The sequence below is a fragment of the Heliconius melpomene genome, chromosome 12 (genome assembly GCF_056956725.1).
Source record: "Heliconius melpomene rosina isolate 202511_hmr_F chromosome 12, ASM5695672v1, whole genome shotgun sequence".
Taxonomy (NCBI): Eukaryota; Metazoa; Arthropoda; class Insecta; order Lepidoptera; family Nymphalidae; genus Heliconius; species Heliconius melpomene.
Window position 1 is genome coordinate 15,812,280 of NC_140400.1, and position 27,420 is coordinate 15,839,699.

General features: G+C 34.4%; 3 protein-coding genes across 4 annotated transcripts in view; 1 reads left to right on the forward strand and 2 right to left on the reverse strand.

Annotated features, from left to right (window-relative positions):
• Window positions 1–253: 253 nt before the first annotated feature.
• Rtc1 (RNA terminal phosphate cyclase 1) lies at window positions 254–3,892 on the reverse strand. Its single transcript, XM_085194855.1, has 6 exons — window positions 3,469–3,892; window positions 3,158–3,343; window positions 2,456–2,625; window positions 1,900–2,034; window positions 1,334–1,504; window positions 254–1,006 (listed from the first exon to the last, which is right to left on the reverse strand). Exons 1-6 carry the CDS (start codon window positions 3,758–3,760, stop codon window positions 806–808), a joined length of 1,155 nt encoding a protein of 384 aa, XP_085050981.1. The 5' UTR covers window positions 3,761–3,892; the 3' UTR covers window positions 254–805.
• A 284-nt stretch (window positions 3,893–4,176) lies between these two features.
• Rrp40 (exosome complex component Rrp40) lies at window positions 4,177–5,140 on the forward strand. The gene has a single exon (XM_085194858.1). It carries the CDS (start codon window positions 4,399–4,401, stop codon window positions 5,107–5,109), a length of 711 nt encoding a protein of 236 aa, XP_085050984.1. The 5' UTR covers window positions 4,177–4,398; the 3' UTR covers window positions 5,110–5,140.
• A 980-nt stretch (window positions 5,141–6,120) lies between these two features.
• The window catches only part of ksr (kinase suppressor of ras), a 30,008-nt gene continuing 8,708 nt past the window's right edge, over window positions 6,121–27,420 (reverse strand). For both annotated transcript variants that reach the window (XM_085194857.1, XM_085194856.1), the window contains exons 8-18: window positions 21,811–21,893; window positions 21,580–21,671; window positions 21,071–21,209; window positions 18,946–19,050; window positions 18,408–18,502; window positions 13,854–14,030; window positions 13,193–13,378; window positions 12,889–13,022; window positions 12,476–12,607; window positions 12,062–12,191; window positions 6,121–11,419 (exon numbers count right to left, since the gene is read on the reverse strand). In XM_085194857.1, the coding sequence (XP_085050983.1) occupies window positions 11,267–11,419; window positions 12,062–12,191; window positions 12,476–12,607; window positions 12,889–13,022; window positions 13,193–13,378; window positions 13,854–14,030; window positions 18,408–18,502; window positions 18,946–19,050; window positions 21,071–21,209; window positions 21,580–21,671; window positions 21,811–21,893 (1,426 nt within the window). In that variant the 3' untranslated portion in view covers window positions 6,121–11,266. The remainder of the gene's footprint in view (window positions 11,420–12,061; window positions 12,192–12,475; window positions 12,608–12,888; window positions 13,023–13,192; window positions 13,379–13,853; window positions 14,031–18,407; window positions 18,503–18,945; window positions 19,051–21,070; window positions 21,210–21,579; window positions 21,672–21,810; window positions 21,894–27,420) is intronic.

Sequence of the window (27,420 nt, forward strand, 5' to 3'; positions counted from 1 at the left end):
TCAATGTGCTCTATTTTTGTAGTTAAATAAAAAAAATAAAAATCGCTGCCAATTTTATACTTTTTTGTATTTTTTATACAAAACTACTTATAGGCGTTGTCACGAAATTTTTCTAACTTAAAATGTATATATTGTCCATGGTTTTACTATTTTTATAGAAAGATATGTAGCTCCAAAATGTGCCTTAATTATTTTACAATTCTTAGAATAAGTTATATTATGTGAATAGGAAATATAAAAATAAAAATTGATGTTGTTGTATCATTTATTTTCAGGATGATTTGTATTTTCCAAGTACCAAAGTAGCATTAGAGTTATGAATTTCAAAAATAAAGTATTTTAAAATTTTTTAAGTATTATTCCACACTTAAGAATGAAAAATATGGTTTTAAAAGTTGTAAGCGCGCGTATAAGATTTTCGACGTAGCTTGATGAGAACGTATGGTTTAGTAATCAGAGCTGTTCCCAACAGACGCGAGTTGATTTTCATACGTTTTGTCGTAAAGGATTATATTATTTCTAGAGGCCATAGTGGCCTGATCTGAGATGATGATAGCTAAAATAAACTGTTGTTTGATAAGCCAAAAGAAACAAATTTAAAACTTACTAATTATTCATTCGGGCATTTATTTTATATTGTACTTACCTATTTTTGTTTTTGGTTTACGAAAAACGCACTACATCTTGACATATCATGTGAATTAAAATGCTTTGACAATTTTTGGTTTTACCTTATTTCGCTCAGACACGAAATTATATACAAAATTGTATAAATATAAAATAACATATAAGAATTAACATTTATTTACAAAGTCCTCTTGCTAATATTAACATAACCAATGCCAACACATGTCATTTTGATCTTCTGAACATTTCCCAGGATCTCTTCATCATCAGATGCTTCATCGTCATCATCAGTTCTCATCACGTCTAATTTAAACATCACTCCGAAAAATTCCTTAAGATGTTGTAGAAATTTAATGGTGTAGTCAGAAAGTGGTCCCACCTATAAAAATGATTGACTTAAAAAAATGATTGACTTTATAAATAGGTGAAGATAGATAAATGTTAGTTCCTCTTTCACGCAAAAACTACAAAACAGATTTAGATAACATGTAATAAATGTCCTAATGTTATTTCTATTGGTTTTGCAAATAAAATAATAATAAATAAATAAATAAAAAAAGCTTATGCATCAGAATAACACAGACTACAACTTATGAAAACATATTGTAATTTGGCTTTAATATACCAATAAATTTAAGCGGGCGAAGCCGCGGGACGCTACTGCTGTATAAAGAGTGACGCTAAAAAAGAAACAAATAATACATACAACACACTCGCTAACATCCTTCTGTCCCAAAGCCATCCAAAGTGCTAGCATCCATTGAAATGCTGAATCTACTGCACCACCACGATAAATCTCATCTAACAACTTTTCTGCACATTCTTTACCTAGGTCTTCAGGTAGGGTTGTCTCACCTGTACCTGCTTCTGCTGATTTCTGAATGAAAAAAATTTAATATGAGTACTTAGGAAAATTGTGGCGTAGGGGCACAAAGTGTGACTGTAAAGTGTAAAGTGCGACTGGTTGTGGGTTCGATCTCCACTCGAGGAAATGAAGTATAAATTTGTATTCTCATTTCTTAGCTCTGGTGTTGAGGCAAAGCGCGGCATTGAGTTCCACCACTACAAACGCAATATCTCTAGAATTCGGCAGAAAGTGGGGAGCGGAGTATCTTAACACTAGGTTCCCTCTGCCTACTCTGCTGTGTGCGGGATACAGCAAGAAGCTGATAAAAAAAATATACAATATGAAAATAAAGGAACCTTCATGCAACATTCCGCATAAGGCAGAGTAGACAGAGGGCAACTAAGTAATATTTTAACATTACTTACTGCTTCAGCACAATAGAAGGTCTTCTCATTAGTTTCCGCTATCAAACTAATCCCGAAACCGGGACTCTTCCCAGCGTTGGGGCCTCTACATTGATCTGTATTTATGTATACATCTGGCAGGAATTTCAACATTACCTAGAATAATGTAAATGATTTTAAAACATTATTAATTTTCATAAAATTGTATAAAATTTGTGACTGTAAACATGACAGATTAGGTAAATTATTTAAATTTTCCCTTTTAGGTAAGACATGGGGATGGGATAAGGTAGTGGAGTGGAAAGTATCTTTACTGATCTCTCAGCCCATTCTGCTATGTGAATATATACAAGAGTAAACCTTCAAAATACATTAACAATCAAATTATAAATGTATACACATTTTTTTTTAATAATAAATATAGATTTGAACTCGCTGAAAAGCTTTACATATGGCTTAATGAACAAGTTTGAAATCCCATTGACCAATCCCATTGACATGTTAATTTCTTTTAATGTATTTTCTAAAAAACCATTTAAGTATAGAATAACACTTAAAAAATGTTAAAGTAACATACCCCCTTAGCAGATTCAACAACTCTATTAGCCATAGTGGGTGACACTCGTAAAGCATACACTACTCCTCGTATTCTCTTAACAAGGCCCCATTGCCTCCATTGTAAGGGTCTCAAGTGTCTTCTTACCGGACATTTGAATACTATTTCACCTCCACCGAGTGGGGGAGCACCTGGTAATGATGCAATAATATGTTTGTTTAAAAAATTAAGTGCATTTATTACTAACAAGCTTCTATCTATGGCTTGCCTCCATGGTCCTGAGATTTGTATGTTCAACCAAACAAATTCTTCAATGTTTAAAATTTTAAATTTTAGCCGTCTTGGTGCAGCGGCACAAGGGTGTGACTGTAACGCGACGGTTGTGGGTTCGATCTCCACTCTACGATGTGAAATATTTATTTAAGTATATATTTCTATTTGTTTGCTCTGGTGTTGAGGCAAAGCGTGGCATTGAGTTATGCCACTTAACACGCAATGTCTTGCTTACAAAAAGAAAGGTAAGGGAAATCTTGTGTGACACTTTACTCTCCATTTTCAGGCTGAATGTAAATCACTAGGCCTTCCAAAACATGGATATGAAAATAATTAATTATCACATCGAAATACTTAACAGTTCATTCTATACAACAAATATATTAATAACATATAGTTATGTAAATAATTACATCTTAATCAATTTTAAAAAGGTTATTATGTACTTACCCCTTCTAACAACCTTCAATTCTAAACCATCATCAACCAGAATAAACTTCAGCAGTATTGGCAGAGCTGTACTCTTTATTTTATCCACTGATACATCTAATTCATGATGTGTAACACCTTGAAGAACTGCATTTAATGGTTCTTTACAAAATGGTCCTAATGCTAGTAGCACTTCTAAATAGTAACCTGGAATTATTATTTGTTACTTTTGTAAATGTTAATAATGAGGCAAAACACTACTATTGAAAGCTAATATACATTACTTTATATATAAGACAGCTTCACTTCACTTCACTTCAAAATTTACTAACCTATTCCTCTCTGTGTGCAACAAGAATGTGTAACTTGTCCCCCAATCAGAATACCTGGTTGGTAATATAATGATGTGCCAGTTTCATTTAACTCTACCCTAGAACCATTTGTTATCTTATCTAATAAACGTACTAAGTTTATTTCGTACTCTCTGAGGCCAGGATCATCGTGCGTACTGCGAATCTCCTCTATTTTAATAGAACGACCACTTAACGTTGATAATAACAACCTCTGACGAAAAAAATTGCTGCCTTTGTACACTAAAATATCATTATGTATTGTTGCTGGCATTTTAAGGAATATCTTTTTTGGAACTTCACATTAATAATAATAAATAAATATTCATATAGACACGTGTAGTAAAAGAACAAAGTTGTCACAACAATACATTCTAAATTTAAATATTTCAAAACGTCAATTTGACAGTTACGCCATGTGGATTTTCTTAAAACATTGTAAAATGCTCCTATTACATAAACATAATTGAAAACATCCAAGTGGTATTACATTCTACAATTATTACTATTAAAGAATCAGTTTTTCATTTTGTTAAAAGATAATCATTTGTCTGAAAACAAATTGTTATTTATTTTCTTAAAGCCTTATAAATGCTTTTATTATATATCTAATTTGTATTAACCTATATATTTTTTAATAGTGACATTTCTGCATTTCATATTGTTAAATGATAATTAAGGTTATTTTTTTGACAAAATTTATGTAAAATTTTAATGTCGTCTAAAATCATATTACTAAATTCAGATTTGACGTATTGTCACATTTTGGTATATGTGTTTTGTGATTACTACCACAGCAAATGACAATTGACAATTGACATCTAATTTCAAACAATCGTGATCGCATGTGTAACTACAAATAAATAACATTATTTATTTCTCTATTAATTGAACCATGCAAAGCAACTAAAAATGAAGGTATCAATCGGAGACGTTGTTCTTCCTGGGGACTACTGCGAAGATATATCTGAAGCCGGTGAAAAATCTAAAGTGATTATTGGACCGGGGCTTCGAAAAGAAGTCGATCGTGTCTACATTACCAAATCAGGCGTGCTGAAAAAAAGAAACCCTGGCACGTATTGGGTGGATAGCTATCAGAAGCGATATGTTCCATCTAGAGGAGAAAATGTAATAGGTGTAGTGGTACAAAAGTCAGGAGATATATTCCGCGTTGATGTCGGGGGGAGCTTAACTGCTGCTTTATCTTACTTATCATTTGAAGGAGCTACTAAGAAGAACAGACCTGAGGTGGAAGTCGGAGATGCAATTTATGCTAAAATGTTAGTAGCAAGCAAAGACATGGAGCCAGAACTAGTGTGTGTAGACTCACATGGGAAAAAGGGAAGGTTAGGTGTTTTGACTGACGGTTTTGTATTCAAGTGTTCGTTGAATCTTATTAGAAAAATTTTAAACCCAAACTGTCCTTTACTTCCCTCCTTAAAGAATGAATGGCCATTTGAGTTAGCTGCAGGCATGAATGGTAGAATATGGATAAAGGCTAAAACTATGAGGGAAACAATTGCTGTTGGTAGTGCTATTTTAGGTGCAGAATATTTAAATGATAAGGAAATCAAAAGTATGTGTAATAATATAGCTGCTATTTTGGCTGGACACATATCATAGTTATGAAATAATAAAGTAATTGTAAAAAGTACATTTTGTTTTATTTACCATGCAGTTCATGGAATAAATACAACTGGAGGCATGCAGATATTTTTCAATTTTTTAAAATTATAACTAGATTTACAACAAATGTTGACCCTATTTGGCTGCTTATAATTATGCATTGAAGCAGAAGATATTATACATATGTACAATAAAAATAATTTTCACTCAAATAATTACAGTACAATCCAGTTATGACTCATAAACACCCTCACTGGTTGTTATAACTGAAATTGTAATTTTTTATAGTGTATGAGACTTTGACTGAGTGATGTACTTTTTTATAGTGGCCCAATATGAAACTAATCCTATGCCTACAGTCACATTAAAAATAGTTGGTTGGTACATGTGAAATTGTACTAAACAGATGAGTTGTCTTCGAGTATTTCTTATATAACCCTTATTGCATGGCATAAGTACAAACTAATATAAAATCAATCACATCAATACAACTTTTGTTGCAGCACACCAACCAATTATTTTAGCTTCACACTATCCTGTACAAAGCAGGGTAGGCAGACAGAGCCTATTGTTAAGACACTGCATTTCTCATTTTCCACCAAATTCTGAAGGCATCACCTATTGAGTGGTGAAACTGACATCTGTGCTTTGCTTCGACACCAGTGAATAAATATAAATATTAGGTAAATATTTAATTTCCTCAAGAGGCTAATACTCAGCAAATAACCTAGGCAAATATTCAATACTTGGTGCATGGCTGAATTTTCTTTTCGTTGAAAGCCTACTTATTAGACCTTTAAAAAAGTAAAATATATGAAAATAATAAAACTTTTTGGAAAATGTATAAAATGTGAATGAGGTGGGGGTTTCAATTTTATGCAAAAAAACATTTTTCTTAAGTATGGAATGACTTTAAAAATGTTAAAAATATTTAACAAATAGCATTTTGTCCAAATTTAATTGTAAGTGTCAGTAATATGATGATCAGTTTATAAGAAAACAACTAGAAACAGTGATGAAGGTTTATTTTGGCAAATGCAACTAACCTAATGGATAGAAATCTTATTACAGTCATATGTAAAACTGTTTCGATCATTCTGTACAGATTAAACAACTTTTTTATTGGTTTTAATTATTAAATTTTACTTGAACATAAACTGGCACAGGTAAAAAATAATTTGAGACAAAAATTATCAAAGTGATTAAAAATTATATTTTATTACAAAATCTACTAGGGAATCCAATATAAACAGCTGTATTTTTTTATTTGAAATAAATTATTAATAGAATCGAACAAGCCACGCCACTCTCTCTATATACAACATACTGTGGCCGTATCGCACAACGCTGTTTAAACAACAACTAACTATTAATAGGATTTCATTGACCAGAATAATTTCGCCTATTATAATATAATAATCAATAATTATTAAGTAAAACAATAAAATAACAAAATGAGCTGTAACAACTTGTATACATTGAAATATCTTTAAAACTCCACTGCTATTGTTAAAAACATAAATTTGTTATTATGCAATTATTATGAAATGCGCTTTTAAAATTTAATGTTCAATATATACAAGCGTTATACAATAGTTTAAACTATCTTAGATTTTAAAGAACATTTCTCAGACCATACTGGATGAATTGAAATTAATATTAAAATATAGCTATGTTTTCATGTATATCTTTATAATATTGAAGTTTTGCTGATTAGTATGTGGCACATCAAGTCATGTAGGACTACCCAGTTTAAAATCAGTCTAAACGGACCCAACGACAAGCCTCTTTAGTATACATGTAGGTAAAACAATGGGACACCTCAAGGAATATAGTGCTAAGATATGTATAATATTAATTCAATTAAAATATTATTTAAAATTAATAAAGAAGTTTTCTGAACAATATAATAAAAATATGTAGTTTTAAATATAAGCATATTGCATGCATTGTTTCCATTATACATATTTTTAAATAGTGAGTAAATCCTCTCGCTATTAACGTTGTCGGATGTGAAAATAAGCCACTTTAAAGGAGACCCCTCAAAGTTTAAAATGTTAATATTTTTCATATATGGTTGTGGTTAATGAAAATCTATATCTTTAATATTAAAGTTCTTTACATTTTCATTAATCACGACCGTACATAATAAAAATATTAACATTGTAATCTTTGGGGAGCTCTCCCGTAAAGGGGCCGATTTTCACATCCGTCAATGTTAATAGGGACAGAAGAAATAATGTAAAGTAATTCAATTAGAACTTTTATATTAAAACTAGCGGACGCGCACAGCTTCGCATGCTTATTTGCAGCAGGTGAATTCTTATAAACCATGAAACACGTCTTCAATGAAATATTTTTAAGTCTCAATTTTAAATCTTATTTAAATCAGTGGCGATTTAAAGATTTTTCCATATAAACTTTCAACCCCTTATTTACACCCCTAGGGGATGAATTTAAATAAACCACGAAACAAGTGTTCAATGAAATATTTTTAAAAGTCTAAATTTCAAATTTTATAAAAATCGATGGCGATTTAAAGATTTATCCATATAAACTTTCAACCCCTTATTGGCACCCTTAGGGAGTAAATTCTAAAAAACCGTGAAACACGTCTTCAATTAAATATCTTTAAGAGTCTGAATTTTCAATTTTATAAAAATCGGTGCCTATTTAAATTACTTTCCATACAAACTTTCAACCCCTATTTCACCCCTTTAGGGTTAAAATTTTTCAAAATCCCTTAGTGGATGTCCAGATTACGAAAGTAAGCATCTGTCCAAATGTCACGTTTCTACCATCAGCGGTTACGGCTGTGCGTGCGTCTTACCTCAGTCAGTGAGGACAAGTCCTTTTATATATATAGATTAAGATACTTTTATTTATTTTATTTGAACTTTTCTTATGAAAGTAAAGGGGGCAATCAATTAAAAATCGTAATATAATAAAGAAACCTTTTTCTATCAATCAATTTAAATAGCATTTTAAATTTTAAATACAAACATATATTTTTTTATGTTGTTGTTCTTTAATTATGGCGATCCGAGCGTGCCAATTCAGCACTAATTACTTCGCCAATATATTTTTTTAAATACATGCATTTTTTAGAGTTGTAAAATAAAGAAAAAGATTAAATAACCAAACTCTTAGTACCATATTCTTTAAATGTATCATCACCTTAAAGAAAGCTTCTCACAGGAATGTTCTTTTTTAATCGACATTTACAGTACAATCGACGAGCAGTGGCCGCTTTGAAGTTAAGTTAGCTGTAGTTGGACTTAAGATTTTTGTTAATTTGTATTATTTTCCTCTCCATTAAAGAATACACAAAAATTCAGAAAGCCTAACTTTATGGCGGTCACGACTTGTCGACCGTACTGTAAATATGATAAATATACTATATGAATACGTATTCTGTGTTCAGTCGCAATTATAACCATAGTTACCATATTTTTTTATTTATATTTTTTGCTTATTACAACTGTCATATAAGTTTCTGTTAAATTACTTGACCTATCTGATACAGGTAAGATATCATTTTATATGAAAATTAGCAGAAAGTTATAGGTAGTTATTAAATAACCTCAATCTAGTGCTAGTAGTTTAATTAAATAATAAAAATATTGTTTAAATTGTAGTTATTTTTTTAACATTAAACCTGGTTTTTATATTATAACCAAACCACTAATGCCAGAAAAAAATCACTTAATCTCTTATAATAATCTGCTTGATGATCATTAGCTATTTACATACAAAACGAATTACGTCTAAAACAAATCGTTTTTTTAACACATTTTAATATTTACACAATCGATTTACAATAAAAGTGTACAAGTCTTTAAAACGCAATTCAAACAATAAATAAGACATGCCTATAGAAAATTTACAGTTTTTAAGAAAATACTGGTATGTTATTTAAATATTATGGAGAATTAAATATACCTTCGTCTCGACTTCAGTCCCATAGTTTTTTTTTTTATTTTATCATAATACAGATAATGACTAATATTTACAAAATTGCATTTACATCACAGCAAAACCAGTAACACTATACAATATTTACAATTATATTGAAACAGTCAACTTTCACGTTTTTTTTTTAATACGAAAATATAATTTAATCTATCGTTAAAATCAAGAGATCAAGACTTAATGGCTACTTTCACACTTGACCCTTGACAATACAAAAGTAGATAGACTTAAAAAAAATACAAAAACAGAAACGCAAAGAGTAATTTAAATTCGGTCATGATTGTTTGACGTCATCAGTATTTTGTCTAAATACTATTTATATTGCTTCATATTAGGCGTTAGTATTATATTTTTTTTTCAATTTTACGCTTTATAATTGACTGTTAAAACTATTTTAAATTAAATCAGAATTGACCACAGACATTTAAAACATTCTTTTTTCTTATGTATAAGCTGCCAAGTGTAAACGTAGAACATTATAGATTAAAATAATATTATTTTAGTGCTCAACACCAGTTTCACTAAGTATCGATACCCGTGTTTTTTTTTATTTATAACAAATTTTGCTCAACGGTACAAATTGTAAGGCTGAATTGCTTCAATGGAGGACCTATAAGGAATTTATAATTGAAAAGTAATTTTTAACTAATAATAATAATTAGAATATTTATATTGAAAATTAAGAAAGATGTCCCCCAATAATCAAAATAATTAAAATGTCGCAATTCTATTATGACAATAGTTACTCATTTGAAGTTATTGTAAAGTGAATAAAAATGTCAAGATAGCATAATATTACTTTTATAATCTATTACTTTATTCATTAAAAAGGACACGTGTTTTAGCAATTTCAATAATGGAAATGTTATAAAACATATAAAAATTAATCAATACAAAATGTACAGTTAATTAAGTTTACAAACACCACTGTCACTTATAAATTGACAATTAAAAGAAAAGCATGAGTAATAATAAAATTGTTGAATTTAATTTTTTAAATACACAATTATACCATAAAATGCGTCGTTACAAATACCAGAGAAAACAATTGATATTTTTAGATGACGGCACAAATTAATTGAATTACAAATAAATCGTATAAAGATTTTAATTAAGTTATGGATTTCTAAGTCATAAATGTATTACATTGATTCGTCAATAGACAAATTATTAAGTTTAGAGATTCAACTTATTGCATGGTTCAAAAGTTGTATAAGTACAAAATGTCAAAAAAATCATGTCATTTAAATATTAAGGAGAGTAATAAATAAAAATGCATTTCAATTAAAGATTTTTTGAAATTTTGTTATTAATGTAATAAATAATGGAAAATGTTTCACAAACAGAAAAAAATCTTGCGCTACTTAAGCAGTTTTTTTCACAAGTAATTTTGTAATTTAAAAAAAACCTCTAAGCTTTATAATTTGTATAATAATAATTATTATACATACATACTACATTAGTTTCATCTGAATAGACAAATGAGGTATTTTATTATACACTTAAGGTCACATTGCAAAAAGTTTGTTGGCCCTAGTGTTACTTTTTAGTAGCTATGTAGAAAATTGGATATGATCATAGAATCACGATAAAAAGGCCTAAAGAAGATGGAACTCATTCTGTTGATAAAATAAATTCCAATGCTAATTTATAATAAATGACAAAGAACAATGGGGACACTAATGGATTAGAGAATGAGAAAAGTGACTTATAATATTTATAAGAATATGGGGATTAGGAGGAAAAATTATACCTATAAATAGAATGTAGATATGGATATCCTAGTTCCTGCTGTATTTTAGTAAAGGAGATAGTTGCATTAAAGTACGTACCACTCTTCATCCTGTAAGTTATGTTAATGTTATGTAATTATATATGGGGGAGTGAGGATGTTTTTAACTTTTTCCGACAAGAAATAGTCAAGTATAAAATGAAAATGAAGAAAGATGGTGGACTGGGGCTGGATACACTATTTTGGCACCCACTCCCCAGTGCCGAGGAATTGAAGGGTACAATAGTCAGTAATAGTGGGGTAGTTCATAGGGCCTGACACCTTACGTCATTCACCTCTTTCAGAAGTCAGAATCAGAAGAAAAAGAAAATATATAGAATATATAGTATTGTTTCTCACAGTGGGGTAAGTGGTAGACTAGGGCCTGACACACTCCCTCAGTCGCCTCTCTCAGAATACAGAGTCTGCAGAGCGGGAGAGGTGCACGGGGTGTGAGGGGGAGCGCGCGAGGCGCTTGCGGGGGAGTTTCTCCAGACGAGGCAAGAGGCGGGAGAAGTCCGGCCTCTCTGGTGAGTGATACGACCAGCACAGCATCAGGATGTCCTGGAATGGACAAAATATTATCCATTTATGTTAATTCACCAAGGACATACAAAGTGAGTCCTCCTTATTTCATTTATTACTATTAACTTATAATTAAATAAGTGCTTGTGAAAACAAGAGTGAATTTAATTTATACAATAACTTCTAACATTAATTATAACCAAGGGTAACTAACGTACCGGGCGGTAAGTTACGTACGTTGAAGCAATTGAATTGTTTATGTTTTACTTTAATATTTAGGTAATATGAAAGTAAAATATAAAGTGTGTAACAATAAGGTTTCAGTTTATTTTTGTAAATAATTACTAAAACGTCTTTCGGGCGCTTTAAAGCCGTTGTAGCCCGATGGAAAGGTGTGACTGTAAACGCGACGCTTGTGAATTCGATTACTACTCAGGGAGAATGCAATATTTACTATTCTTCTTTCTTCGTTCTGGTAACAAAGCAAGGCTAGCAGAGGCGTTGAGTTCTGCCAACAATCACGCAATGCCTCGAGACTTCGGTGGATAGTGGGAGGAGGAAGTATTTAATTGTTAACAGTGTCTTAATATGTGTATCTATTACTGTGCAGCAAAAAAACTTGAAACTGAAAAAACATATTAAATTCTCATAAATATATATAAATAAATAACAGCAACTCACCTTAATATCTCTAGAAGCTTGCATATTAGCTAGTGACTGTTTCATGCCTTTGCCCACTTGCCATATAATGGCTTCAGGCGGCTGACCCTTGAATGGATACTCTCCACACAACAACTCATACCAAACCGTTCTGGAATAGTCATTTTAATTATTTCTTATTTGCTTTTTAGATTCACGCTGTATGCGAGCATGATGCAAAGTAGATAGGGAGAACCTAATGTTACGGTACTTTGTTCCCCACGTATCGCCGAATAAGAACCATTATAATATTTTATAATAATCGAGTCTCAATTATAAATCAAGAAAATATATTCAGCCGCGGGATTTGGCCGGTTTCCAAGGGACGCAGGTTCAAATTCTGCTACGTTCAAAATTTAATACATTTTCAAATAAAACATAAACACCTCAACTCACCCAAAAGCATAAACATCAGTGGCTTTAGAAAAGGGCAGATGTAGCGAGGCGTGCGGCCGCAACGCTCGTACTAATTCTGGTGCCAAATAGCACAGCCATCCTGGTGGGATACCTAGGCTATCTCCGCGGGCACTGTGGATAAATGTTAAAAGGTGTTTAATTTTCTTATATTTTAGGTTGTTGAAGAATTAATTAGAAATGTGCGTAAATAATAGGTTGTTTAGAAAAATTGCAGTTGCATAGCGTATGCCCTGAAGTATTTAAAATAAACATGATTTTATAATCTAGAACCATAATTTTTGGTTAAATTATACATATTTCATTTCACACAATACTAGAGTCTGTACTCTAGACCAAATTTGATTAATGTATTATAGTATACTTAAGATTATAATGTAAAAAAATATACTAACTTGTTTCCAAAACACAATTTAGTGACACTGAAGAGTCCGAAGTCGGTGATAACCACTTTTCCATTTTCGAGGAATATATTCTTTGTCTTCAGATCTTTGTGGATAATACCTCTCGCGTGGAGATAGCCCATACCCTGAAAAAATTCAAAATATGTAAATATTGAATTAAAATTGAGGCTGTAGGATCTTAGTTTGACTGTAAATGCGACGGTTATGGTTTCGATTCTAGAAAGGGAGTATGACTTATATATTCTTCCTTTTCTCTCACAATTTTCACCAAACTTGCCTCAACCAGTGAACGTACCTGCGATATCTGCTGTGCAACAATGACACTCTTATTAGCCGTGAATTTATCTTTGCGCAAGTGGATGTGCGTGTAGAGCGTCATCCCCTTGCACAGTGACGTCACGATGGCGAGGCGGGGCGGCTTCATGCAGGCGCCCATGAAGAGTACCAGGTTTTCGTGTCTTGTCTTTCTGAATGTTGCTACCTGGAATGATAGAAAAAAGTTATGAATAAGTTTCAAATTAACTTTTGACCTTATTAATTACGTATATTTTAGTATAAAATATTTGGAAATTTAACTTTTCGAATACTTTGTAGTGACTACTTATCAGAGCCGTCTACTTTCCTTTTCCGGACTACTTTCTTTTTAAATGTGTAAATGTAAATCGCTGCAAATAAAACATTTCATTACGTAAATGTTTCTCCTTGGCTAGATATTGCAAATAAATTTCGTCTGATCAAGCCAGTCAATTGAAGGACAGTAAGTTGAAGGTTAAAGTTTACCATAATATATTATTTGTTTTACATATTTTAAATTAGCTAAAAACTCACTAAAAAAAGCTCGTTCTAAGAGTGTTCAATGAATTTTTGCACAAAATCCAAATAAGGTTCAGCATTTTTGTACCATCATAAATCTATACCTAGAACAAACACAAAAACTAACAAAAATCCACGCAAACCTCATGTTTAAAAGTATCCAAAGGCACAGAGTGGTCGCTCAACGCGTTCACGTGCAGCAGTTTGACGGCGACGGCGCCGTGCCAGCTGCCGCGGTACACGGTGCCGAAACGACCCGTGCCGATCATCTCGAATAGCTTCAACTCATCATAGGGTATGTCCCATTCTTTCATTGATAGCTGTGATTGTGGAAATTTTATATGTTAATAACTATATATACATGAATGAGTGGAAGTGTCTTAATGGGAACACAGTATCTTAACACTAGGTTCTCAGATTACCTCTGCCTAGCCTACTATATGCACGTTGAGGCTGTATAATTACCATAATAAAACCATGGTTTTGCACCTACGAGATTGTTATAACCTAATTAATGGTAATTAGGTGAATAACGTGAAGAATTTATTTTTCATATTTTGCTTAAATTCGGGTTTCGAAAGGCAAGGGATAAAGTTACAATTAGCAATAACATAATTTTATCCTTATGTTAAGGTAAACAGGTAAACAAACAAAACTGTTTTTAATAATTTAATTAGCATATACTTTATCTGTTTTTTGTTTTTAAGGAAACTTATGTATTTTATCTTCTTGAAAGTTGCACAAATAAAATATAATAATTGAATTTATTTGAACAGAACACACAATATTTAATAATAAATATTTACTGTAAGCTGCTAATCTGAGGAATATGCAAGAAGCATGGGCGTATCTAGAAATATTTGTGAGGGATCCTGGATTTTATCTTTGAACAGATAGATATGGTCGTGTGAAGCTATTTTCTTAATTTTTTTAGGGCTAATTTTTTGTTACTAACATTTTTGGGGTTGACAGAATACCGACGCAGTAAAGATGTAGAAAAAGATAAAAACAAAATACCTCTTCAAATATCCTTCGATGATGTAGAAACGTACTCATATTTATAACTTTTATGAATCACACTTTAGACAACAAAATTACTCACAAACAATTATTCACATTAAAAAAAACTATAAAAAATATTAAGTCACTTCTTTAATATAAAAAATACTCTTTTTTAAAAAATTCAATTATTTTAAAAATAAAATTATTTTCATGTACCTACAGTTATGAACGTTCGCGGTCAAACTGACATGCAGAAGTGAATCAGTTATCTCAATGTGGACGGATGTTGACGATAAGCTTGCATCGACAACTTACTGTCGATGAAATGTAACTTAACGCTTTTTGACACAAGCTGTGGCTCGTGGTTTTGCTTGTTTAAAGAAATGTTTTATTGATAAAAAATAAAGAACGAAATTATTATATAAGTAGAGAAACTTCATTATTAAAACACCGTTGAGAGAAAGTAAAAAATATAATGAAAAGTTAATTTTGTATATAACTAACCACCTTATTATTTTTTTTAATAAAAAAGTTTATATAATAAATAATGAATTAACAAAAGATTATGCAGGTAAAAATATTATGTATATAATGTGCTAACACAAAGAAAGGTTAAAATAACAAACAATTATCTAAAACGTTACTTGAATGAGACATTTATGGAATACGACTTAATACTTATTAGGTTGCTTTGACCATATTTATATTTACGTTTTATCCCTCATATATAGCAGAGTAAACAGAGGGAACCTAGTGGTACGGCACTCCGTCCCCCACTTTCCGCTAAAATTTCCGAGACATTGAGTGACGAAACTCAATGCCGCATTTTGCCTACCAGAGCGAGCCAAGAATTAATTTTGAATTAATTTTCTCCGAATTGAAACCGAATCTACAACCGCCGCGCTTACAGTCACAAATATTTAGACATAGTATTTATTACTTTGTCTATAATATAAAGCCCAAAATTCTGTGCAGATCGATCTTAATTTCTTATTATATTTGTTACTGGCGTAGCAGCTGACGGCTTTTCTTTTTAAAAATTTCACCCTATCCTGTTGGTTATCCTGAAAATATACTTTAAACCTGCCTGAATCTGTAACAGATTACCGATACCTATACAGACAATACTATATGACAATATATAAGACATTTTAAAGTTAAGCGCTTTGGTTTAAAAGGTTAAAGGTCGAACAAAAAAATAATCTTAAGCTATAATAATAATATATGAGATAAATTAGGTTTCACATTACAAAATTTTATATGATAGAAATACGAGACTGAGATAGACCTACATCAAATTTCATGTTTGTATATAGAGCCTACTACATGTTTAGATACTAACAATTTCTTTCTAATGGATCTTCATTTGGTCTTAGGTACAGTATTAATTGGAAAAATAGTAATATTACATATTGGGAATATTAAGATCTTATTTCAATTTTCAGTAATTAAATTCAAACAAATACATTTCAAATTCAATCTAAAGAAATCTCTTTTATAAAAGTTGTTTTTTATGAAAATATATATTTAAAAAAACATACAAATGAAGGAATAGAAATAAAAAACAAACTCAAAAAATAACATGTTAAGACGAAAGGTCCGACATAAAATCGTAATTACAAGTGGCATGTGACGTCACACGCCTATAAATAAACTGTTATCTGATAAAAGCTCGGTTACTTCAATTTGTAGCTATTAAGAACTTTAAAGCTCAACGAACATAAGTTTGAGTAACAGGGACGTCTTTATATTATAATTTTAGAATGAAACGAATCTTTGAGATGGGCTCGAGTTTTTTTACGTTTTTTACTATGACAGTTAAAATATTATTAGTTGTATTTTTAATTCTGACACTAATGGAGAAGGGAGCTTTGTTGTGAACTTTAAAACAAATCTTAACAAGTAAAATAAAATTGCGGGAAGTATAAATTTCATATTATTTCTTTCTCTTTGTTTTCCAAATGAACACGGCTATTTTAAAATATTAAAAGACAAGCATTGCAACAAGAGATATAATACACTAGCGGACCCGGACGCGGCTACGCCTGCTTGAAATATAAGAATATAATTTCTATAGAAATATAATTTCGATCTAGATGAAATGCTAAAAGTGACTTTTATATTTATTTTCATAAGGATTGAATATCAAATGACGCGGTAACGAACGCGGTCGCGTAGCGACGACGGTTGTTACTAACATGGCAGAATAAAATGCATGTCAAATTAGAAAGTATTTTAATTTATTAGTATATATGTGTAATGTAATATTATATAGCCTATAGCACTTCTGAAGAATGCAGCTTTCATACAAAACAAAAACAAAGTAAATCGATCCAGTAGATCCAGAGATCTTAGCGTTCAAACAAACAAACAAACAAACTCTTCCGCTTTATTATCTATACTAATATAATAAAGCGGAAGAGTTTGTTTGTTTGTTTGTTTGAACGCTAAGATCTCTGGATCTACTGGATCGATTTACTTTGTTTTTGTTTTGTATGAAAGGTGCATTCTTCAGAAGTGCTATAGGCTATATAACATTACATTACACATATATACCAATAAATTAAAATACTTTCTAATTTGACATGCAATTTATTCTGCCATGTTAATAACAACCGTCGTCGCTACGCGACCGCGTTCGTTACCGCGTCATTTTGATATTCATCCTTATGAAAATAAATATAATAGTCACTTTTAGCATTTCATCTAGATTGAAATTATATTTCTATAGAAATTATATTCTTATATTTCAAGCAGGCGTAGCCGCGTCCGGGTCCGCTAGTATTAGTATAGATTTATAAGTACTTAAATCAAAACTAAATAAAATCAAGTTCAAGTTGTGGGCTCGATCCCCACTCGATGAAGTGAAATATTTATTTACGTTTATATTTTCATTTCTTCGCTCTGGTGGCAAGGCAAAGCGCGGCGTCGAGTTCTGCCACTCAACACGCAATGCTTACAGATTTAGGCAAAAAGTGGGGAACGGAGTGTCTTAGCACTAGGTTCTCTCTGCCTACCCTGCTGTGTGTGGGATACAGCGTGAAGCAAAGTACTTAAGAATTATAGTTTTAGGAACTATTAATATATGATGCGGCTGTAAATAATATCTGTAGAATAATTATACACATAGCATATACGTTTGGAAGTGTGGGAAATGGAAGTGTCTTAAACGGAACGGAGTCCTAACACTAGGTTCTCAAGTTCCCTCTGCCTACCCTGGTACATGCGGGGATACATCGTTAAGCAAAAAATATATATTTATAATATTAAAGAATTTTTAAATTGAAACGTGAGGTAATAATTAATAGTACGTTCCCTCAGCCTATCCCACTGAATAAAGGGTACAAAGTAAGGTTAAATCTCTAACGGGGTAGCCAGAGAGAACGGACCTCCAAATGCTACGGTGTCTGCATAACTCTTTCGCCTCGACCATCAACCTCTTCATACATGCCATGCCCTCCAAGGGGTATGTTTTATCGTCATCTTTATATCATGCTTTTACGTGACCTTGCTCCAGCACCATCGATACTATGCTTTCGAAAGTCCACCGAGGTCTCCCCCTACCTCTCTTACCGCTCACTTTTCCTTCAAATATTTTTTTTGCCATTCTTTCACTCAGTGGCCAAACCATCTGAGGCTGACGCTCTTCTTCATTCTTACCGTGACATCTTTGAAAATATATAAAAAAAACTTACACTATTCTGTCTCGGCCACCTGTTGTCTAATGTAGGGTCGTGTCTTCCGCTGTCCGTCGAACCAGACCCGCTGAGGGACACGCGCCCTGAGCCCTCTACAACAAAACATATATGTTTACATAAATATACGAATGGTAACGCGACAGGCTGTGAGTTCGATTCTCATTTAAAGTAAATAATAAAATATTTAATATTTTCATTTTCTTCGCTCTGGTAACGAGGCCAAGTGTAACGTTTTGTTCCACCACTCAAAATGCAATGCGCCAGAATTAAACGGAGAGTGCCTTACAGAGAACAGGCTGTCTTGACACTAAGTTTCCAGAAGATAAAAAAAAGCCTGAGCTGCCTGTACCATCACTTGTACGTTGAACTCAAACTAATTATAAAAAATATTTTAAAATATTATACTGTTTTGTATTACAAATAGAAATCCTACTAATGTTATATTAATTGTAATTGTACACAATAAATGAAGTTAATAATATTTCAAAATGCTTAAGTCTGATTAATTATTTCTTTACAAAAATTTATAACATACCACTTTTAATACTAGAAGTGAGCTCCTCCTTAATTTCCACGTGGGATCTAGCCGGCGATTGTACTGTGGACGTGTGGTTTGGACTTGACACTGGTGTCTTTATTTCTATAATAATAATAATAGATTTATTGATCCTATATTAATTTCACGATTGTAAGTCCACAACTCCAAAAGTTGAAGGACGACTCGACTTTGCGGTAGTTCAGGAAATGAACAAAATTTATATCTCAATCAACGAAATATATTTTTCCAATCATCGATTTATTATTTATATCTATATTTTTACTATAGTTTTCATTCTATGCAAAATATAATAATTCTATATTGACGGGAAGCACCACAAATTAGTTGTGATTTCGCAGCGAAGTACATACAATGTTTGGCACAAACGGTCAACACTGATCCTTTAAGAGTTCCATTCTTTTCTTTGTGATAGGAAACCCTGAAATATGACGCCTAAAAATACAGAGTTCATGCTATGAAAATATTTTGTCAAAGAATGAAAACCTTCTAACAAATTGAACGACAAAAGAAAGGCCAAAATATATTATATAAGATATTTTACATCAATCAATACAGAAGAAACTAATAAAAGCATTTTAAAGAGCTGTTTATATCAACTAACGATGATAGTAGATTCAATTTTGTAAATAGAGATTAACTTTAAAGTCATATGCAAGGCTTGAAAAAGCTTTTGAGATAACTAAATGGCTATTACACTACTCTAGTCTACTACGTATATGTATTACATAAAATGATTCTAAATTTGTACATACATGTGAAATGACACTGTACTGTGTTATATAAAATATCTATCATCGGTTAAACAGAAATGGCATAATTTAAAACTTTTGAAAATCAAGATTCTTCACAATAACGCTAGATGTGTCTGAAATGTGTCACTAACCGTAATTTACGACTGTAGAAAATGAATATGAAAATGACTCTCTTATTTAACCAACGATATAATTTTAAGCAACAAATTAAAATTCAAAAAATTTAAATCACTATCTTGATTTTAAATAATATATATTTTATTATTTTTGACATAACAACAAACATTGTAAGTAGTGATTTTGTCTCTTTCTAATTATTTCGCAAGAAAAGGACGACAAGAGAAATATCAAGTGATTTAACGAACGCTTATTGGGTAGTTACATACGCATTTTAACATGAACCATACATTAATTTAACATAAATAAGAATATAAATATACACTTAGATGGTTTTAAACAACTATAAGACTCACCTCTGATGTGCATCGACAGTTTTAACGCCGTGTTATATGAGCCGAATAGACAGACTTGAAAGAATTTCAATGTAATTTAGGAAACCAATTTTAGCAACGATATATTTTTTTAAATTTCGAATATCCAAAAGTTTATTCAATAATTGAACAATTTTAAAGTAAATATTGATTGAATTGAAAAATAAATGATATATAATATTTATTTTTCTAAGAAAATTTACCTACCTTTTAATAATATATGTGTAAAAAAAAATTATAAGCTATATTTTTTAAAATAGTTTGATAAATATGCGCTTTAAGCTTAAGCATGAATTCTAGTATAGTGCTAAATAAACCTTTCCGTTTAGTGTACTTAATATTATTAATAGTATAATATGACTTCTAAGTGATTCATAATTATATCAAAATGGCAACTCGAATATACTGAGGTATACTACAAATACTAAGAAAAAACAAGCATTTTCATATAAATTGTCACTAAATAATGCTACTAGCTAATATTTTCTACGTGATTATGCGCAGTAACGATATTTTTATTAACTTTTTTTATCAAAAATATATAATTCTACCTTTTAATATTACCCTTTGTGACAATACTTACAATGTGTATAATTTTTATGTTAAACATTTCTTACAGATGAAATGTACGTATTTTGTGTGTTGCTAGTGTGTATATGCGTATGAAGTGTCTATGTATGGTTTTATGTCTATCCTTGTGCAAGTGTGCGTCTGTACATATATTCGTTTATGTTTGATTGTGCAGGTCCCTACGCGTGTGTTAGCGTATGTGTGTGCACTTTATTTGTGTATGTATTGTGTCACGAGAGCATACTTGTCTTTTCAGTCTACTGAGTGAGTGTGTGTCTATGATCTCACCAGGAAAATGAAACTGTTGTTTATTGTGGTGTGTGTGCGGGTGCGGCTGCGGCGTGGCGGGCGCGGCCAGCGCAGGCGACGACGGCGTGCTGCTGTTGCACGACGACGTGTTCGACGACGAGTCAGGGCATTGGGAATGCTATAACAACATTTTATTTTAGACAAGTCGTTAGTTGTAAATGACTGCACAAACTTGATTTTAGAATTTTTCTTTTACTTTTATTTTTTTTCCGAGTGAACAATTAGCAAAATATATCATAAAATCTAACTTCAGGGCGGCCAGGTCAATCTTCCTGTACATGGGTATATAAATACCAGGTTAGCATCAATATGAGGGTGTAGTGAGAAATATTGTTTGAGTGAGTTTTCTTCTGATTATTTCCTTCTCAACTGAACAACCTACATAAGTTTAGAAAGTGGGTATCGAACCCACAACCGTTACGTTCACAGTCACACACTAGCACTACGCCACGACGGTTTCAACTGTAAGTAAATGCACATATACATACAGGGTGATGATGCGGCGCGGGAGGCGGTCGTCGTCGACTCGGCGTTAAACTCGGCGCTGCACCACGCGCGCCTGACGTTAGGTACAAACCACCTGATGAATTAAATTGATTGTAAATAAAATTGGGTATTTCCACTATTTCGATAGTTTAAATAGACTATAACGTTTTAATAATTTAAGTTATTTAATTATACAATTCTAACAAAGAAAAATGAATAGAAACTATTATTACCATCTTTCTGGAATTTTTCTCTAAAAGCAGTAACAAATTCGGGCGGTAACCCGCACGACGGAGGAACTTTACTTTCACAGTCTCTGCAATAAATAACAATAAATATTGAACTTTTGTAATATTTGGAAAACCCGTTTGAAATATCGTATTTTTTGATTCTGTTAACTGCTGACATGGATATTTGATATTAATATCAGCTTGATACCTCCATGAGATTATCAGAACAAGGATCAAAACAAACTGATAAGAAAGTGATCCTAGAAGGGTTCCGTTATTTATTTCCGAGTATGGAACTTAATCCAGAGGATGTCCTGACTAATATCTGTCCGATATTTGTTTGTGGGCATACGGGTACGCGACCCCGGATCCTCGAGCCGCCACTCTTACATCCTCATCCAGTCCGTAAGAATGGTGTCCTAACTCCCCCCCTTATTCCCTTAGCTCCCTCCTTCTACCTATCCTACCCCTCTATTTTCCTCTCCCTTCCTCGGTTTTTCCGGCCACTTATATGGACCGACAAAACAACAGACTGGGTACGGCTAGGGCGTCGCCGCAAAACGACGCGCAGGCACATCGCCCTACACCTGCGACAAGTGGGCAAGGGCTACCGTGTCATGTACGGGCACGGCTAAAGACGCTAGTACCCAGAAGGAAACTCCGCTTTGCAACGTGGAATATTGGCTCTCTGACCGGACGATGCAGGGAACTCGCAGATGTACTCATGAGACGTCGGGTCCAGTGTGCCTTCCTCCAGGAAACACGCTGGAAGGGCAATAAGTCCCGTAACATCGGACAGGGTTACCGGCTTATATACACTGGGTCACCTTCGGGTAGAAACGGTGTAGCGGTAGTGCTTTCTGAAGAGCTTCAGAATGGGCTCCTTGAAGTTGACCGTCGCTCCGACCGCTTGATGCGAGTGAGGGTACTGATTGAGGGCGTCATCACAAACTTAATCAGTGCACCTATGCTCCCCAGGCGGGATGTAGCGCGGCCGAAAAGGAGACATTCTGGGAGCAGTATGAAGGGGTGCTACTTGCTGTGCCGTGTACCGAAGTGGTCTTAGTTGGGGGGGACTTGAACGGGCACGTCGGTAGGGCTGCTGAGCCGTATGAGCGTGTTCACGGGGGTTTTGGGCATGGTCTTCGCAATGCAGAGGGAGAAAACATTCTAAGAACCTGTATTGCGTCTGATCTGGCCGTCGTGAATACGTTCTTCCAAAAGAATTCTCAGCACCTTATCACGTATAAGTGCGGGTCCCACTCAACTCAAATAGACTACTTATTGACCAGACGGTGTCATATGGGCAGGGTAACTAACTGTAAGGTCATTCCAGGCGAAAGCCTAACAGCCCAACATCGTCTTCTTGTCATGGACTTTAACGTCACTCCGAAGAAGAAAGTAGCCGAGAAACGTAGGCCTCGGATCAAGTGGTGGTTGCTGAATGGACCGATGCAGACCGACTTCCTGGCAGAGGTGAAAAGTCATCTTTCGACTAACACCGAGACTGCTCAGGATGCTTGGGATCAGGCTCAGTCGGCAATCATTGCGGCAGGCAGGCGAGTTCTTGGTGTTTCTAGGGGAGGACGTGTCATCGACAAGGAGACATGGTGGTGGAATGACGAGGTCCAGGAGGTGACTCGTGAAAAGAAGGCTGCCTTTAAGAAGTGGCAGGAATCCAACTCTCCTGAAGACAGACTGGAGTATACAGTAGCTAAACGTGCCAGTAAAAGAGCTGTAGCCAGAGCCTGCAGTGAGAGTTTGTCACCATTGTATGATAAACTTGAAACTGTAGAGGGGCAGAAGCTCATTTACAAACTGGCACGTTCCCGGGATAAAGTGACGCAAGATATTGCAAAATGTCTTTGCGTCAGAGATTCCCAGGGCACGCTGCTCTGTAATCATGACTCTGTGAAGGAGAGATGGAGAAGCTACTTCCAGGAGTTGCTGAATACTCAGCACCCATGCAGTCTTCATCACGACCCACCGCCTAACCTCGGACTTCTTGCCCCAATAACCCTTGACGAAACACGTAATTGCCTTCGACGCATGAAGAACGGAAAAGCGGTGGGACCTGACGACATCCCGATCGAAGCGTGGAAATCGTTGGGCTCTCTTGGTGTGCTCATGCTTACTGACCTTTTTAACCATATTGTAGGGAACATTACTTATTCTAAATTAATATTAATATATTTACTAGAATCATCCGCACGCAGCGCATTGGAACAACTCAAACCTGTTCCGAGTTTTTTGTTATGCGTGCCGTAGGCTGCTAGCCAGCATCGCCACGTTTAAAGAGTCGGCTAGAATCGCTTGCGACATTCACTTGTGTATCCATTGCTCTCTTAGCTTGCATTCAATTCTCAACCTTAACTTCTTGCTATTACGTGCTAGTTTAGCTGGTATTTTCTATTGGTATTTATTTAAATTTCTTTATTTCCTTCTGTGATCATTTTCTCTTCACGTATCTGTGAGTTAAATAAATTTGGACAATTTCTCCACAAAATTTGGATTTTTAATTTTACTCATTTAGTGTAAAATAAATAAGATCATATTAAATAGTGGTATCACATCTCAACCGCTATATTGGTGACCCCTAAATTGGTGAGCACTACAATAAATACCTACGTTTACTGCTGGCAAGAAGATTTAAAACGGCAAGAGGCCATTTTGACGACCTTGGCAAGTGACCTCTGATACAAGATGGAGGACGCGACTACACGTGTGCAGAATTGGCGTGCGTATTCCACCATTCTGGCCGGAAGAACCAGCCCTTTGGTTTTCACAAATTGAAGGTCAGTTTGCTTTATCTAATATAACAAGTGATACTACAAAATTTTATTACGTTGCCGCTCAGTTAGATAAATCAATTTGCTGTGGAGGTGAAGGATATTATCATTTCTCCTCCCGAGACGGATAAATACATCACTCTTAAAACGCAACTGATTAAAAGATTGTCTGCGTCTCAAGAAAAGAAAGTGATGCAGTTGCTGAGGCACGAGCAGCTAGGTGATCGCAAGCCATCACAGTTTCTGCGATACATGCAAGATCTTGCGGGTTCATCTGTCCCCAAGGATTTTTTAAAAACATTATGGTCGAGTAGATTACCACAAAACATTCAAACGGTTATAGCTTCACAGCCTGATCTGCCTATCGAAAAATTAGCTGACCTGGCAGACAAGGTGCATGAGATAGCACCCTCATCACCACAGGTCGCAAGCACATCTGCGATGGCCACACCCCCTGCATCCTCCATGTTGGAAGAAATGGCCAAGCAGATCCAACTCCTGACCAAGCAGGTATCGGAACTCTCGACCCAGGTACGTCACAACTCGGTCTCATCAAAATTTAAAGAGCGTTCCCGGAGCCATTCCAGACATCGCAGGAAGTCAACTACCCAACAAAAATGTTGGTACCATTTTAAATTTGGTTCAAATGCTAAAAAATGTGTGCAGCCATGTAATTACGGAGAGTCGGAAAACTCTCTGGGCAGCCGGAAGTAGCGGCCAACGTCTGCCCTTTACCTACAGGCCGTCTTTTCATTACCGACCGTATTTCAAAAATGCTTTTCCTCATTGATACTGGCTCGGATCTCTGCGTTTTTCCACGGTTGGCTACCAAGGCGCCCTGTACCAAGACAAAGTATGAACTCATGGCGGCGAACGGTACAGTCATTCATACTTACGGTCCTGCATTGTTACACTTAGACCTAGGACTAAAGCGTACTTTCACCTGGAAATTTACCATCGCTGATGTTTCAAAGCCCATTATCGGCGTAGATTTTTTGATATTTTACAATCTTCTTGTAGATTGCAGATGTCAGCGACTCGTCGATGGAAATACTACTCTGTCAGTACAAGCAATAAAAGAAAATATCTCCGATGACCTTGCGTCAGTCAAAGCCATTTCGGGAGAATCAAAATACCATCAGCTGCTTCATGAGTTTCCAGAGGTAACGAGACCATCAGGTACGTCTTCCTTACCTAAGCATAATACCGTGCATTACATCAAAACCATTCCTGGACCACCGGTTACCAGTAGACCTCGTCGTTTAGACCCAGTTAGACTGAAAGCAGCCAAAAAAGAATTTGACGATATGCTGTCACAGGGAACTGCCCGCTCCTCTAACAGTTCGTGGTCGTCCGCTCTGCACTTAGTTAAGAAGAAGGACGACGGATGGAGACCATGTGGTGATTATAGAGCACTCACTGCTCGCACAGTACCTGACAGGTATCCGATACGCCATATCCAGGATTTTTCCTACCAACTCTCTGGTTGTTCAGTATTTTCAACTATCGATCTAGTCAAGGCGTACAATCAAATACCAGTACACGTCAATGATATCCACAAAACAGCCATTACAACTCCTTTTGGACTTATCGAGTTCCCGTACATGACCTTCGGACTGCGCAATGCAGCACAAACCTTTCAGAGGTTCATGGACGAAGTGCTACGTGATTTTGATGACTTTTGTTTTGGTTACTTAGACGACATTTTGGTATTTTCCAGTTCTGAAGAACAGCATCAGCGCCACATCAGACTACTCTTCACCAGGCTCAAAGAGTATGGTGTTTTGATAAACACATCCAAGTGTGTCTTCGGGCAGCGACAGGTAAAATTTCTTGGTTACCTAGTGTCAGATTCTGGGACTCAACCTTTAGAGACGAACGTAAAGAGCATAGAGGAGTGCAATGTGCCGAAAACTGCTAAGGAATTACGACGTTTCCTCGGTATGTTCAATTTTTATCGGCGTTTTATTCCCGACGCCGCAAATATCCAAGCACCATTAGATGCTGCGCTTCTAGGACCTAAGATGAAAGGAGCTAAGCCGATCACTATGACACCGGAGATGATGGAAGCCTTTCAAAAATGTAAGACTTGTTTATCTCAAGCCACATTACTGGCTCACCCAGATCCTTCTGCAGAGCTAGCTATTGCCACTGATGCTTCTGATGTCGGAATTGGAGCAGTTCTTCAACAACGTGTTAATAACGTATGGCAACCTCTTGGTTTCTTTTCTAAAAAATTAACATCTGCGCAGAAGAAGTATAGTCCTTACGACAGAGAACTGTTAGCCATTTATGAAGCCATTAAATATTTTCGACACATGGTTGAGGCTCGAAACTTCGTGATTCATACGGATCATAAACCTCTCACATATGCATTCAACATTAACAGGGAGAAATGCTCACCGCGCCAATATCGGTACTTTGATTATATTTCTCAGTTCACAACTATTATTCAATACTTACCAGGACGTTTGAACGTAGTGGCTGATACTCTGTCACGACTGGAAGAGGTGAGTCGATCTATTGATTACCAGGCTCTAGCACTTGCTCAAGATACTGATCCTGAACTGCTAGGTCTGCTTCAAAAAGGCTCATCGTTAAAACTGGCTAAGGTAGATTTGCCAGACTCTAACCATAAGTTATACTGTGACGTATCAATGTCTTCTCCGCGCCCGTTCATTACTGAGAAGTTTCGCCGACAAGTTTTTGAAACTTTACACAGCTTGAGCCATCCTGGTGGACAGCTACAGTGCGGCTGGTTACACGGAGATTTGTATGGCCAGGGATTCGCAAGGACTGTAGAGAGTGGACACGAGAGTGTGTA

Excerpts from the sequence above, each read along its gene's own strand:
- Rrp40 (XM_085194858.1), top strand. The coding sequence starts at position 4,399 with ATGAAGGTATCAATCGGAGACGTTGTTCTTCCTGGGGACTACTGCGAA.
- Rtc1 (XM_085194855.1), bottom strand. The coding sequence starts at position 3,760 with ATGCCAGCAACAATACATAATGATATTTTAGTGTACAAAGGCAGCAAT. Across the intron at positions 1,505-1,899 it reads CCTTCTATTGTGCTGAAGCA|AAATCAGCAGAAGCAGGTAC; the intron begins GTAAGTAATGTT and ends TTTTTCATTCAG. Across the intron at positions 1,007-1,333 it reads AGGATGTTAGCGAGTGTGTT|GTGGGACCACTTTCTGACTA; the intron begins GTATGTATTATT and ends TCATTTTTATAG.